The sequence below is a fragment of the Stegodyphus dumicola genome, chromosome 10 (assembly GCF_044657685.1).
Source record: "Stegodyphus dumicola isolate Sdum_Otavi_A_Nest chromosome 10, ASM4465768v1".
Classification (NCBI taxonomy): Eukaryota; Metazoa; Arthropoda; class Arachnida; order Araneae; family Eresidae; genus Stegodyphus; species Stegodyphus dumicola.
Window position 1 is genome coordinate 53,567,687 of NC_140777.1, and position 16,181 is coordinate 53,583,867.

At 30.9% G+C, this 16,181-nt stretch overlaps 1 protein-coding gene across 3 annotated transcripts in view; it reads right to left on the reverse strand.

Moving 5' to 3' along the window:
* The window catches only part of LOC118183408 (serine/threonine-protein kinase Genghis Khan-like), a 210,078-nt gene that overhangs the window by 125,788 nt on the left and 68,109 nt on the right, over window positions 1–16,181 (reverse strand). For all 3 annotated transcript variants that reach the window (XM_035352925.2, XM_085824928.1, XM_035352926.2), the window contains exons 3-9: window positions 10,161–10,252; window positions 8,023–8,106; window positions 6,302–6,397; window positions 2,353–2,595; window positions 2,189–2,245; window positions 1,943–2,086; window positions 1,604–1,772 (exon numbers count right to left, since the gene is read on the reverse strand). In XM_035352925.2, coding sequence (XP_035208816.1) covers window positions 1,604–1,772; window positions 1,943–2,086; window positions 2,189–2,245; window positions 2,353–2,595; window positions 6,302–6,397; window positions 8,023–8,106; window positions 10,161–10,252 — 885 coding nt within the window. The remainder of the gene's footprint in view (window positions 1–1,603; window positions 1,773–1,942; window positions 2,087–2,188; window positions 2,246–2,352; window positions 2,596–6,301; window positions 6,398–8,022; window positions 8,107–10,160; window positions 10,253–16,181) is intronic.

Sequence of the window (16,181 nt, forward strand, 5' to 3'; positions counted from 1 at the left end):
ACAAGATCCAAAGGTCCAATACCCGAAATGATCTAAAGTACAGACCTTAAAACCACCAACAAATTTTTCTTAGAAAATTTTTTTAATGCTTTACGCATGCACATTTGATTCCCCCCCCCCCGTAAGAAAGCATGTGGAGAATCCAGATTCTTAATTTCACTTTGGTACTGAATACAATACCTCATTATGGAAGAAACAATCATTTTAACATTAATTTGTGTGATCAATAATTTAGCTCTGTAGCTGCGTATCTGTTTCCAATTAATTGGTTTTGTAAAGAAATGTGGAGAAGCAGTAATAAATATGTAACAGAAGTTTTTCATTGTGATGGCAATGTTCTAATCGTCAATCAATAAACGGACGGCGAAATCTGTAGTATGGTTCTAGATCCAGAAAATACCGTTATCAATAGTGAGGAAAGTGATGAGAGGTTATTGAAAATGAAAAAATTTTGATTGACAAGTTAGTTGGAATCCTTGACACAGCAACTACAGGACTTGAATAGTGGAACTTTGTAACTGAACAAGAAATTATGTCTGCCTACAGAATTGAAGAGAAAGTATAAGCACAAAAAATGAAGCAACTTAAACAATTTACATTCAAAGAAATGTTTAATAAAAAGTAAACATAATTTTTTTTTTTTTTTTTTTTTTTTAATGTGTGTGTGTGTGTGTGTGTGTGTGTGTAAATTTTGATATATTTTAGATCACAGATACTTCATTATTTCGTAAATCACGATTTCATATTTATAATTTTATAATTTCTGCATGCCATCTCACTAGATTTAAACTGATCTAATATCCAGAAAAATCCCAAATCTGGAATCACCAAGGTTCTGACGAGTTCAGATCTTGGACTTTGTACTGTATTTCATTTGTGGATGAAATAGGAATTTTTTATCTTAATCTTCACCAACAACTAATTCACAAAAGTATTACTATTTATTGAAGCAATTATTTTACTGTAAAGTAATTTTAGGGTTGAAAATTTTAAATAAAATAAAGTGAATAAACAAATATTTTACACTGATGTGAAGTAATAAAATTATGTTTTTAAAACAAATTTTTATTTTTTAGGAATTATACAATTAAATTTAAAAATAAAAAATATGCATATTTTTGCTTAAAATAATACAAATAAAAAGTTTCATATTTTATAATTCACACTGAGCAAAGGAAATCTCAATATTTACAAAAGCAAAAAATACTTTGTTTACTCTTATTATAAAATCTAGTAAATTACAAAATCTATTCAAGAATTATCAAAATGTAATTTTAAAGATGAACTAGCAAACTAGATATATTCTGACACCCTGTTACCAACACATATATAATGCAAATAGATACAAACTATGAAAGCCTGAAATAATTATGGAAACAACTAATAATAATTATGGAAATAATTATGATAATAACTAATATCAAATTCTGATATACTTAGGAAAATACAGAGAAATTAATTTAAGAATAACAGTTTTATTAAAACCAAATTTAACTATACTGTATAGAATTAATGTAAAACCAAAAATATCAAATTTTACAGGAAGGAGGAAAAATAAGCTTCATCAAATCAATTTTAGTTAACAAACACAATTATTACTCACTATTTCTAGCATTTTCCCAATCTACATCACTAAACCATGGATGACTTTTAAAATCCTCAAGGCCGTTCTGTCCTAATCTACACTCAGAAGAGCATATTAACTTTCTCATCAAGTCTTTGGCATCTTCAGAAACACTAATTGTAGGATCATCAGGAAAGTCGAAACAATTCTGCAAACATGAATTAAATATATTTGATTACACCCTGAATAAAAAAGTATATACATATATATTTCTTTACGTATTTTTATTTGACCCACCCAAAAATTCATAAAAATACACACATTTTAACATATTCTATTCCATAGCAAAAATTTATTACATTACATTAATAAACATACCTTATGGTTCATAATTTTGCCATATGTTTCAACTAATGATTCAGCATAAAATGGAGTTTCTCCAAACAACATTTCATACATGCATACACCCAATGACCACCAATCACATTCAGGTCCATACTTTCCTTGCCCATCTTCCATAGCCTGAAAATAAAAATGGAAAATTTCATGTACAAATTAAATAATTTAGATAGATATAAATTCAAAAATAACATCTTAATTAAAAAAAAAGATATTACACATTACCCGCAATATTTCTGGAGATATATAATCTGGAGTACCTACGGCTACATTTGATTGTACCTGGGGGGGGGGAATCAAAATAATTAGCAATGCGATGCATCACTATAAAATAAAATGCAAAAGATTTCAATTGGCAAAAAATAAACTAATAAAATAAATGGGCTTACAGAACCATCTTCCAAGAGTTTTAAGCACGACCCAAAATCAGCTAATCGAATATGGCCAGATGCATCTAAAAGGACATTGTCGGGCTTGATATCCCGATGCACATAACCCAATTTATGAATGGAATGAATAGCTAAGATCATTTCTACAATATAAAACTTAGCCATGTCTTCTGGTAATCTGTCCTCAAATTTAACCAAAAGTGTCAAAAGGTCTCCACCACAATAGTAGTCCATTAGAAAATACTGTAAATTAAATAAATTATTGTTAAAATATTGAAACAAAACTATAAAATAAATGCATTACACACATTTGCTCACAGATCAATATTTTTTTTTAAAAAAAAGGACTGCTTTTATAGATCCCAATTATTATTATCTCACAACAATATAAAATAGTTCTCAGCTTTTTTCTCATATCTTTAATAATTATGTCCCTTTCACAAATTTTAAACATGAAATATTGATATATTCTCCTAAAGAAGATCACATTCCATGTTTTTTGATAATTTTCTGCAATTAAATTCATAATTTTCATTGAATTGGATGATCATTTATATAGTTACTAAGCTTTTATGTATTTCTACAGATTATACATTAAAAAAAATGAATCTGATGTTTTCTAATACTTAATGCAATGTTACGCATTAAAAATACTTTTATTAATCACAATAATATACCAAATGCTCATAACTATCGATCGGGTTTTAAATAAGTAAGTGTAACTTTAAATTGTGTCAAACAAATGTATTGAAAAATAATACAAATTTAAATTACTAAGTGTGCTTATTTCTTTCTTTATGATCACTCAGTTTGTTATATAATACAGTTATAATTTCAAAATTAAATTAAAATCTTATGTCGTGTTAAATGATAACACTCTGGAAACTATTTGGCAAGCCCCATGGAAAATATCCTAAATCTCAGTCAATGGAAAAAACCTACCATGTCACATGGATGATAAATGGCATGATAGTATTAACAGCCCCCAAAAAATGCTGAGATTCCATTAGAACACAAAACTATAAAAAAATGCATGGATAAAATACAACTATAATGGAATATGCTTGTATTTTATTTTTATAAGAATCATTTTCACAGAATTTACTAAATATCAGACACTTTTGATAGTGTAGCAAAATGATGTGGCAAATTCTAAGTACAATCAATTACAACCATTTTCTTTGGTTAAAGACACCGGTTTAAAAAAATAATGCTAACTCATTTGGAGATAAGTCAATCAGTATATATTTGAATATGTTGTCAAATAAGAATTCCTAGAATAATATTATTAAAGAAAATATTCCTAGAATAAGAAGTAAAACTGCAGTATGCAAATTAGGTGGCATCGCAATCAAAATAGTTCATCTAGGGGGAGCATGTTTCACAGCAAGCCTGCAATGGGATAGCCAATTTGTTACAATGACTTCCAGGCATCATTTCCCCAAAGAACTGTGATGGAAAGTTACTGGGACACTAGTAGTAGGACAAAGTCAGAGAGAAGTGGCCAGATGGCTAAATAAGAGTCCCTCTGTGGTTCATAGACTTTGGCAATAATTTCTAACCACAAATTCGGCATTCAGGAGGTTCAGCGAAGGATGGCCAGCAGCTACAATGAGCAGTGATGACTTATATTTGTTTATAAGCGCATGAAGGAATAAAACCTCAACTCAGATCCTCTTATTCTGCACTCACTGGAATGTTGGTGTCATTGTCAACCATGCATAAAAGGCTTCACAAAGGAGGTCTATATATGAGGCAGCCAGCCATTTGTGTGTAGCTCACATCATGTCATAGAAGGGAACGTTTCAGGTGGTCACATCAACATGTCCACTGGACAGCTGATCAATGGAGGGCTGTTCTCTTTACAGATAAGGCTAGTTTTAGCCTCCAAAGTGATGGTAGGCATTATATGATTTGGAGAGAATCTAGAACCCGTTACCATCCATCAAACATCTGTGAAAGAGATACATACAGAAAAGGCAGCGTCTGTATTTGGGATGGTATCTCTTCGGGTGATGGAGGTCTGAGCATCCATGTTACCTTTACTATGGAGATCTGTGCATTCATAGTTTCACTCTTTCCACATGGAGGTGTGGTGTATTTAATTATGGCAAAGCACGCTAGGGCTATCTGCCTAAGGGGAGGGATGCCTTCGTGGAGGACTTTCTAAGGGAAACTGGCTCGTATACACATTACACATGGGGAGAACCACGAAAACGCCCATGCAGCCAGCCTGTTCGCGGGATTCGAACCTCGGACCGAACTACCAGTGTTCAGCGACTTTACCGCTTGGCCGCTGGTGGGCGCCTTTCCACATGGAACCATGATTGCTCAGGCCTATAGAAATGGCATCCTTGATACTTATGTGTGCCCTTATGTCAGAGCAAAAGGTGATAATTTCCTGCTGTACGATGACAAAGCTAGACCGCACAGGGCTTACATTGTGGATGATTATCTTCAGCAGCAAGCAATTCAACACATGGAGTGGCCAGCTCGATCTGAATCCTATTGAACATGTTTAGGATGCTTTAGGAAGACATATAGCTGCTTTCAATCCTTCTCTTCAGACCCTTGGTATGCTTGCTGCAACAGCAATGGCTCTCTTTTCCTATGGAACTGATAGACTGTATAATTGACAAACATCACTGAATACGTTGTATTGCTTCTATGAGAGCTAATACTCTAAATAGAAGGTAATTTCCCTGTACCAAATTGAAACATCACATTTGTTCATTTATACATTATTCTAATTTCTATAACACCATAATTGTCTGGGAATTTCTTTTCATATTATTTTATACCTTACTATGTTGTATACTGTAAGTCAGTTTCATTAAATTCTACATATGACTTTTTGAATAATCTTCACTGTGATTTTTCTTTAATTAATGATAACCAGTGCATATATATATATATCTTTCATTTACCAAATATCTACAAGAGTTACTTGTTTAATATTGCAGCACACCACCATCCTAAACAACAGTACTTATATGAAATCATTTGCAACCTTTCATGTTGTAGAAGATTTGGAACATCAATTATTCAGTGTTTTTAATTTCAACTTTTACAATAGCTTTACGAACCAAATCAGCAATTAATGCAAAACTTAATGAATTGCTGAAAAAGTATCTTACTTAAATGAGTATAATGAGTTTATATGAAAATCTTCAACATTCAAAGCAAATGAAGCAACCAAAATGTGAAGCTGCATACTTATCAAACGAGAAAAATAAACTATGAGAAGTATTATCATGCACTAACAAATAAGAACAATAAGAAGTATCATTTAATCAGACAGATTAAATTAAGCTTTCTGATGCATGAAATGCCTGAAGAAGTTCTTTATTGTTTCAATACAACAATGCTTTTGACTGAAGTCTCCAGTTTCACTTTAAAAACATGCAACTTAAAAAATTTAACTAAGTAGTTCAAAGCCAAAACTTCATTTCTACTAAACATCTTTTGGATAAAACTGCAGCATCAGCTGCATACCAGAAATATTCAATCAATCATCATTCATTGACCATTCACTGTGCAACCGGAAGAATGGAAATAAATCCCACCAAAAGTTTAGCAGAGCCTGGTGTTAACATATCCTGATGCACAGCATCAGAATAAAAGCAAAAAGAAGACTAACATCTTATTAAAAAACCACCTGTAGCCTTACTCTACATAGAATCTCCAAAGGGAAAAAAATACTTTTCTCTTAAAGACCCCATAGTATGTACTGTGCAACAAATTATTTTTATTCTTACTAAATTGATAATTTAATAAACAGATCATTTAAAAAATTTATTGCTTAGTAAATATTAAAATATGACCAATACTTTGCATAGAATGTGACAGCTCTACACAAATTAAATAGAAACATTTTTAGAAACTATTTTCTAATACAGTAAATAATAATTAGAATGTTAACTTCTGGAAATCATATTTAATTACTCACTAAATTATTGTCATCTTGAAAAGCAAAATGAAGATTAGTAATCCACCTTTTATCTCCATACACTAAAACATCCCTTTCTTCTTGGAAGCATGCAGTCTGTAAGTAAAATATATATTTATCTAAATAGTTAACAAATAAGCAGCTAAGATGTCATATACGGCCCGGGATATATGTGGTAACCAAATGTGGCAATATTTTGTGTTGGATGGTTTAGTTAAGATTTTGTTTGTATGGCAACCCTTTTTACATGGAAACTTTTGTGAGGAATGTGGTTTTATTTTGTCATGGTGGTTTTTGGGTTACATGTTGAATAATGGCATATAGTTCCATGAAGAAAGTTGGGAGAAGAGATATCAGCCATGTGTTTTAGAGTGTATTCAAGCTAGATTTAGTTCAAGAAGATATGTTGCTGAAGTTATTAATGAAGCATTTGTTCACAGTTGTCTGCATGCTGACAGAAGATGGGGATACAGAATTTTTTAAGACAAAATCAACATATGAGAAGTGTGTTCTGATATGATGATTCGGAAGAAACATTTTGTTTCTAATAGATTTATGTGAATTTGCAGAAAAATTGTTGAGGGTAAAGAATGTGGTTCTCTACAAAATTTGAGGTTTGGATCCTGGTTTCCCTGCGTTAAGTTGACTTTAGAGGAAATTTTTATTGTAACACTTGAAACTTTGAATCATAGAAAGATGTCTGATATAGCTAAGTCATAGCATTTTGATTCACATGCTTTGTGTAATTAGCATTTAGTTTTATTAATGAAAGTATATTGGATTATATATGTGATATGTCTGACCTTGTAAGTTTTTGTTTGAAATGAATATTTTGTCTTTTTGGGAACTATTTTGAATGGTAAGTAAATTTGCTTTTTTATTGTTTTAATTTTGTAGGGAGTTATTTTAATTGTTGCATTGCTTTAATTTTTATGTTGTTATTTTTTTTTTTTTTTTTTTTAATTTTTGAATTTATTTGTGTTAAAATTTTATTTTAATTTAAATGGCTCTAGTGTAGAAATGGGTGCCCCTTCGATTGGCGACCAATTTTGTTCAATTTTGGTGATGAAACCTCATTTCTGGTTGCCATGATAGTTTTAACTTGATTTTAGCTTTCTTATTTTGTTTTTAAGTGAAAATAGATCGATGTATACGCGGACAAAGTCAAGGCAGTGTGCAATGGGCCGAGTTTGTACAATTCTCTGATGTTTTTTAAGTGAAAATAGATCAATGTATACATGGACACTGAATTTGTGCAATTTTTTGACTTCTTATTTTGGTTTTTGTGTAGCAGCCATCTTGAAATATTGCCTTCCTGGCACCGATCTTAAGAGTCAAAATAGAGTCAAGAAAAAAGGGACAGCCAATTTTACAGTTTAAATTTGTCGTCAAACATTTTTGGTGAGAAACTTCATGCTTTCACTTATCTAAACTTGTTGTTTTTTATTTAGGACTTCTAGTGTAAACCATGTGCAAAAACTGAGGTTTTTTTCAGACATTTTAGGCTTTAAGTCTGACATGTAAACAAAAAATTTAGATAAGTAAAATTGTTGAGTTTCTTGCCAAAAATGTTTGGTAAGAAATTTTTTGCCAACCCGATCCATATATGACAGCTGTTCCAAATAAACTACAAACAATAAGCAAGCTTAAAAATAGAAATAAGTTATTTTTAAAATATAAATGTTCAATCTTTACCAAAGAAGTTTAACATAATTAACTACCTCAGCTCTTTTTAACATTTCCCATTTATTAAGGATTTTCATTGCATAAACTTTCCCTGTTGTTTTATGCTTCACTACTGCAACCTGTGAAAATATAAAAGAACAATAGTTTTAAAAATAGGTATCTAATGCACAATTCTGAATAATAAATATTTATTTAAATTTCTAAAATTAGATACTCTTAATGTTTTTAATTACAATACTCAATTTCAAAATTTTAATCATTCTTGTATAAATATTTCAAACAATTGACTTAAAATGTTATAATGAATGCACCAAATATACTACAATCAGAACACATATTGGGATCAGTGTTCAAAAAGACACTGACAAGAAAAAGTTCATATTTGATAAGATAATAATTCAAAAAACATCAAAAAGTCACTTAGCATCAAAAAAGAAGTATTTTGCACAAGCAATATGGAATGATACCTACATATTATACAGGGCCAGCACCAGTGCATGTGCAAATGGTACAAACGCACCAGGTGGCAAAATTTTGAGATTTTTGGAAGGAACTAAGCAGCAGAATTTTAGATTTGCAGAGTTTGCACAAGGCAGCAAAAAGTTTAGTGCCAATCCTGATAATATATATATGCAAGTTGAATTTACGAAGAAGTTACATAGCAATTCATTCCTAAACTGGAAATAAAAGGTGATATAAATTTTTCCATGCATATAACATTAAAAATGGAATGTTAAACGAAGCATTTATTCATGGGGTAGAAAATTTTTAAATATGTTTTAATAAGAATAGAATTAAAATTTAAAGCACCTGTGGATGATACAAACATTACCAATACTCACAAACACATATATTTTTTTTTTCCTCCTTATCATTTCACAAAGCAAATGAGAATAACATAATTAATTAACACAATATAAAAAAACTGAATAATTAAAAATACTTCTTGTAAATTGTACGCATATTTAATTAGAAATTTCCATTTTATTACTCAAGCAGAAATATCACTCAGTCTACAAATATATTATTGAAGCCAATATTTAAAATCAAAAATAACTGCAAAGAAAATTAGAATCTATGAACCATATATACCTATAGATAGTTATGATATATATTTATGAGGATTTGGGGGTTCTGATTTCTAGAAGGAAATGAAGAGGGGGGAAATAATAAATTATAGAAAGAAACAATAAATATGATAACATAAGAAGTCATTCAAAAAATATTTAAATATTTAGACATTATTTATAAATTTAAAATGTAAAGATTTATAGGTGGCATACTTTGCAAGATTAAGTTCTGAATTAGATAATCTCCTTTTATAATAATGGTTTCTCATTTGCCTGTATGTTTACTTTTTCAATGAAAACGGCTTCAAGAGTTTTTGTACCTAAATTTGGCTGAAATACAATCTGATTTGGCAGAGGAGGGAGGGGGGAATAATAAAAAAATTCTTTCACAGGTTGCATTTGAATGAGGTATTTTTTTGCTATGGCAGCATTCGGGAACACTGCCTATAAAACCCGCTTGAAACAGTCCAAAACTGAAACCAGAAAGTTGTCTTCAATTAAAAATTAAATTAAATTACATTTAGTGTTTGAGTAATACCAGCTACAGTGAAACTCTGTTTACGTTTTTTTTTTTTTTTTTTTTTTTTTTTTTTTTTTTTTTTTTTAATAAGCTTTATCATTTTTGCAAACATGCTAAAATGCTTCTAAATTTTGTAAATATCTGCAATAAAAGTGTTTTTTCATATTAAATCCATAGTTATCTTCAAATCTTTAAAAATTCAGCTTTTATAACATCTGTTTCATTGTTCATTAAGAAATTCAATATCTATTTTGGTTTTATAGCACTATTTTCCTTATGAATTAGAGAAAATACATACTGTTCACATCTTCTATGCCATGTGCAACTGTTGTTGTGTCTTTATTGCATACAGTGCAAAATGCATGATTTACAGAAACTTCAGATGCTTTAATGCACAGAAGTTCTGTTATCCCGCACATTTTCTTATCCTTGGTGTATTTCACACAGAAATTTTGCTTCATTCTAATGATTTGTGACAGTAATTTTTGCATAGTTTCATAACAACTAAACTTTTGTTTCAGGGGGCAAGATCCAGTTAATCAGAAGCTGACTTTACTAAAAGAAAGTATGCAATGTAACTTACTTCACCAAAAGCTCCTCTGCCAATAACTTTTAAAACTTCAAAATCATCTCGGCTAAGTCGTAAACTTTTAATATGTTCCACCACAGGTTTTACTGGAAAAAAAAAAAAAAAAAAGAGAAAAAATTAAAATAAACATTAAAAAATTTCAAATTGTTAAAATTCGCACATTATTAGCATTTAAAAAGGCATACAGTATAAGTACCAAAAAAATTTTTTGAAGTCAAAAGGTTAGATTGTGTTGTTACGATATAGCTAAGCATACAAGGGGTACCTGTATATGCGTAGGGAGGTTGCCTTTGTGAAGGACTAAAAGAAACTGACACGAGGAAAACCACGAAAACCCATCATACAACCAAGCCTGTTTGCCTGGGTTCAAACCCCAGGTCAAACTATCAACCTATGGCACTCTTGATGACACGATCACTGGCGGTGCATTACATTTTAAAAATATATATAACATACCTAAAGAGTAATGTTCATTTTATACAAATGAAACATTTTTTAAAGTTTTATTTGTTAGTAATAATGATACGCTGTTATGAAAATATTTATTCTGGAAATTAATGTTTAAGGCGTCAAAAAATTTCCGCACTTACTTTCATTTTGTAATTATTATTCATTACTTTTCATTTTTCTTTGAGATATTTAATTAAAATTTTCAGATCAATGTATTTTAATTCGCATAATAATAAAAAGAACTACTTGCATACATATTTAGCCTTTAAGCACCTTCAAGTTTTTCAATACTTCAATGCCATTTGTTTGCCAGTTTGTTTCGCATTTTTCTCATTTGTTTGCCATTTGTTTGCCAGTTTGTTCTATTTTTTCAAGATATTTACTAAAAAAATTTACACATAAGTGTGTAAAGTCATTAGGATTTTTTAGATGTGCTCAATGAGCAATGCCCTCGTACAGGACTCGAACTGGACCTCTCGAATATGCACCACGTGCGCTACCGTTACACCACAAAGGCATGCAGAAATGAGGGAGAAAATACTTTATATACTAATTAGAGGACCCAATCGCCAAATCCTGGTGGTGAAGAATCATCGTCTGCCACCTTTTTAGTTGGAGTGCCACTGCAGAGTCACTAGATTATTTTGATGCCTGAGACATGAAAAATGAGCAATGCCCTCACAAGGACTCGAGCCTGGACCTCTCGAATACATGACGAGTGTGCTAACCATTAGGCTTTGTATCGCCGGTTTACTATAAACCAGAGCTCTTCTGGCATGTGAAAGTATTCTGTGAGCCGTTAGACTAATCTACTAAACCTTGAAATTATTACTTGTTACGTTATTCTGTTAAGGCAAATTATTACTTGTTACGTTATTCTGTTAAGGCAGAGGTACTTGGCTTCTTGTAACTCAAATTGGGTCATTAATTTTTTGTTTGAATAATAGAGTCTACATCATTTTTCTGATTTTTGTTTTGTTTAAGATGGCTAAACGATAAATCTTTAATAATTCTTTTGTCTAATTTGTATGTTCCCAAAGAGACAGAATTTTTAAGTGGAATTTCATTGTAAAAATCCATCTTTGCTCAAATATCAACTGGATTTCTAAAACACTTTTAGCAAACCATAAGTCTAATTAATCAGACAGAAATATAAATTCCGAAAAATGTTCATATAAACACACAATAACATGAACTTTTCTTATCTAGATTATTATATGGTAGACTATAGCCTTGCCAAATGTGACTTTACAGAACGTAATTTCTCATATATATGTTATATTAATTGTTTCACTTTAATTTGTTCAATGTCAGAATTTCATTCATATGCAATTCAATGTTCATTCATGAATAGTTGTTTGCTGACATCAGATCTGGCCAGAGGTTATCAACAATTTTAAAGGATTTATATCAACTGAAAATTAGCCCAAAGAAATCGTACTAACTGCAAATGTAATAGGGATTTTCAAATATAAGAAGGGAAGCTAGAGATTTAATCAAAAAATGACAAAAGAGCTGATCTTATAATACCAGCTAATGGTGAAAGCAGTAATAATGAAGAAGATAATGCTCCTTTAACTTACAAGAAATTAAATGAATTGTTAAAATGATCCAGAAATCACTGAATTTGCAAAGCAGATTGATCTAAATGAAGAATAAAAAGGACATATTATAAGACGCATTAAAAAAAACTTTGCACTCTTTAACCACAAAACTTTTGAAGAGTTGTGTCAGTCACTGCCACAAACAAAAATCACTAGCTTTTTTTAAAAAAAATAATAACTACCATGTACTCATTAAGCAATAAAAAAAATATTTTTAATTAGCATTTGTTTCATTTTAATTATCACAATATTTAGGTTTGTTAAATTTGCACATATTATTTTCATCTGAATTATACTAACATATTTTTTCATAAAAGATAAATTTGTCGAACATAATTCATGAATGGAAAATTCATGCAAATTAAGCTTTTTTAGTACAGTTAAAAGTCGTTAATCTGGACTCGTCGGGACTTCGGCGATTCCGGATTATCGATTTTTCCGGATAATAGATCATCAGTTTAAATCTGGTAAGATTGCATGCAAAAATTATAAAATTAAAAATATGAAACCGTAATTTATGAAATAAAGAACAATTATGATCTAAAGGGTATCAAAATTTACAAAAAAAAAAAAAAAAAAAAAAAAAAAAAAAAAAAAAAAAGCTTAATATTTATTTGCTTACTTTATTAAACATTTCTTTCAATGTAAGTTGTTTAAGTTGCTTCGTTTTATGTCATAATACTTTCTCTTTAATTCTATAAACAGACATAATTTCTTGTTCAGTTACAAAGTTCTGCTGTTCAAATCCTACAATTGCTGTGTTGAGAATACTGACTAATTTGTCAATCGAAATTATTTCGTTTTCAATAACCTCTGTGACACTTTCTTCACTATCGGAAACGAATTATAATGACGAGGAATTTGATTTAAATCATATCAAAGATGGAGTACATCGAGATGAAATATTACATTTTTAAAGAATTATAAGCCAAATAAAATAAAAACATCTGCCCTGAAGATAAGGATAGTGCTGACAGATCAACTTCCAATTCACTGCGCGCCACGGCGTAATCTGATAAGTATTAAAAAATTTATTTCCTCACATTTCATAACAAAACAGTGCCAATATTTAACATATTTCATTATTAAAATAAAAGGTGCTCTAATTTGAAATGGACCGAATAGAGCATTAATTAAAAATTGACTCAGATTTTCAGTTTAAAAGATGCCTCAGGTGCTAAAAAGTCATGTCATATTTGAGAAAGTATTTTAAGAAGCTCTATATACAGAAAAGAAATAATGCGTAATTTTAATTTTAATAATACAATAAACTTTGATCTTAATTTTTGTAATCCTTAACCGAATAAATTTGAATTATTTAAAATTTTTTTCCCAATGAAATTAACAAAAACCTGTGAAAATTTTTCATTCAAATTAAATAAGCAAACTGTTCCATGAAAAGTATAGCATTTAATTCTATTGAGAATGAAATGCTTAAAAATGTATTCTTTTCACATACTTAGGATACTGAAATATTCTTGGATAAAATATACACATTTATATGTATATTTACAACGTAATTACACAATGTTTACCACTGATCGTGTCAAAACCCATTGACCTTAATGGTAAGTCACCAAATGTTTTAGTACTCACGAAGTGCTTCAAAGCAGTATATGAGGAAAACTGGTTAGAGCCTCTCCTCTCACTTTCTACCTTTATGAGCATTCCCTCATCCAAATCACTTCCAATTTCTCCTCCCCTTCAATAGCACGGCATGGAGGTAGGAAATAACCTACCTCCATGGAGCTGGGTATATCACTACGACAGCACCAGCTTATTCCCTAGTTCTTGAATTCAACCGTAATGTAGGATTATACCATGCTTGTTTAATTCATTTATTATAACTACCTGCTTACATAAAGAATTTTTTACGACCTTATGAAATAATGCAGGATTATACCATGTTTGTTTAATTCATTTATTAGCAATTTAAGCATTATATTATAAGGTAGTTCTCCCGCCTCCTTGGCATGCCTTCGTTGTGTGCGGTGGAGTAGCGAGCATAACTGGCACCCAGGGCAAAATACTTTTTTAGGAGCCCCCCTTCCCCAAAGAAAAAACATAGTGATATGATGCAAATCTTGTTTGGAAACCATTTGGCGCCCCTCTGCGAGAAACGCCTGGGCTTCATACCCCCTTGCCCCCGCCCACTACGCCACTGGTGGTGTGGTGGTCTGCATGCTAGGTGCGTATTCCAGAGGTCTGTGGTTCAAGTCCTGTCAAAGGTATTGCTATTTTTTCAATCTCTCTTGCCTGTTTCCAAATTACCTAACGTCTCTACAGTGGCCCCCGAACTAAAAGGGTGTTGGATGATGATTCTCCACACCCACGATTTGGCAACTAGGTCCTCTAAAAACCCCAGTCACTCTTTAAAAAGGGAAGTATATACGATATTTATCCCGCCTTCTTGGCATGCCTTCATGATGTGGCTTCATGTTTTGCACGCTGGATGCGTATTCCAGAGATCCGTGGTTTGATTCCCGGCAAAGGCATTGCTATTTTTTCAATCTCTCTTGCATGCTTTCGAATTATCTAATGTCTCTACAATATAATTAATGATGATATTTTGGAAATATCAATGATAAAACTTCCTGCTGAGGCTGAAGTTCTGTTTCTGATGGACTTCCTATGAAACAACAGTTTTTCAATTCAGTTCCATATAATTTTCAATACAACAGAACAATTTCAATTTTAAGGCAACTGATTGTTACAGCATTATTAATCACATGTCTCACAAATCACGATTTGAATTTATTATGTAACAATGTATTTATAATATTTGTTTTCAATAGAGACTTAAAAGGAAAATACTTTTACATCAATTACAAGAAATGCTGAGGTAACCTATGGGTAGCTTACAATCGCAGTTTTGGCAATCTTTATTCTATATATTACTTATCATAGCCTGAACAGAAAAAGCGTTGTTATACATATTTCAGGGATCTTGGATCTAGGCTCTTAGGCAGTGTCCAGGCCTTTCAACCATACCAGAATTTATCTGTAACTGGAGAATGCTCTTGGCATGTGGGGGCAATTATAAAAAAAATACATAAGTGCTACCCAAAATCAGCAAAAAATTTTGGACTGTTTAAGTTAAGATAATAAAAAAAATAATTTGATAATGACTGAAGACAAATGCGAATCTGATTTGATATTTAATATAAAACTGAATTAGATTGTCATATTTTTGACTGGGCTGAGTTTTGATTAATTGCAGTGCACACAAAAACTACACGAAAAAGGGTTGTCGGTACTAGAAATTGAATCATCTTCATATTATACATATAGAAAATTCCAAGCAGCAAGTCCCTTAGTTAAGAAGTTACTTTGCATGAAAATTGCTAATTTTTACAAAGCAAGGCTTTTAATGATCTTATATAAATAAGATCATTAAAAGAAATTAATGATACTTAACATACAGTACAAAGTCCGTAATCTGGACTCGTCAGGACTTAGGCAATTCCGGATTAGGGCTTTTTCCGGATTATAGATCATCAATTTTAATCTGGTAAGATGGCATGCAAAAATTATACAATTAAAAATCTGAAATCGTAATTTATGAAATAAAGAACAATTATGATCTAAAGGGTACCAAAATTTACAAAAAAAAAAAAGCTTAATATTTATTTGTTTACTTTATTAAACATTTCTTTCAATGTAAGTTGTTTAAGATGCTTCCACAAAAAATTCCTTTTTTGTGTCATATATAGTGGACTTTCCAATGCCATACTTATTGCATAATTTTGAGACGGATAGGCCTTTATCCATTTTTTGCAGCAATTTCACTTTCTGTTTAATGGACACCGAAACATGTTTTTGCTTTGTAGATCCTTTGGCAGCTCCAGAATTGGAAACTCTTTTTGATATAATCAAAAGTTCAAGCTTAATTTTTATAAAACTGTTCTAACAGTCTGCAAGAAATAATAAGCCGGATCCAATTAGAAGATTAAGGAACAGT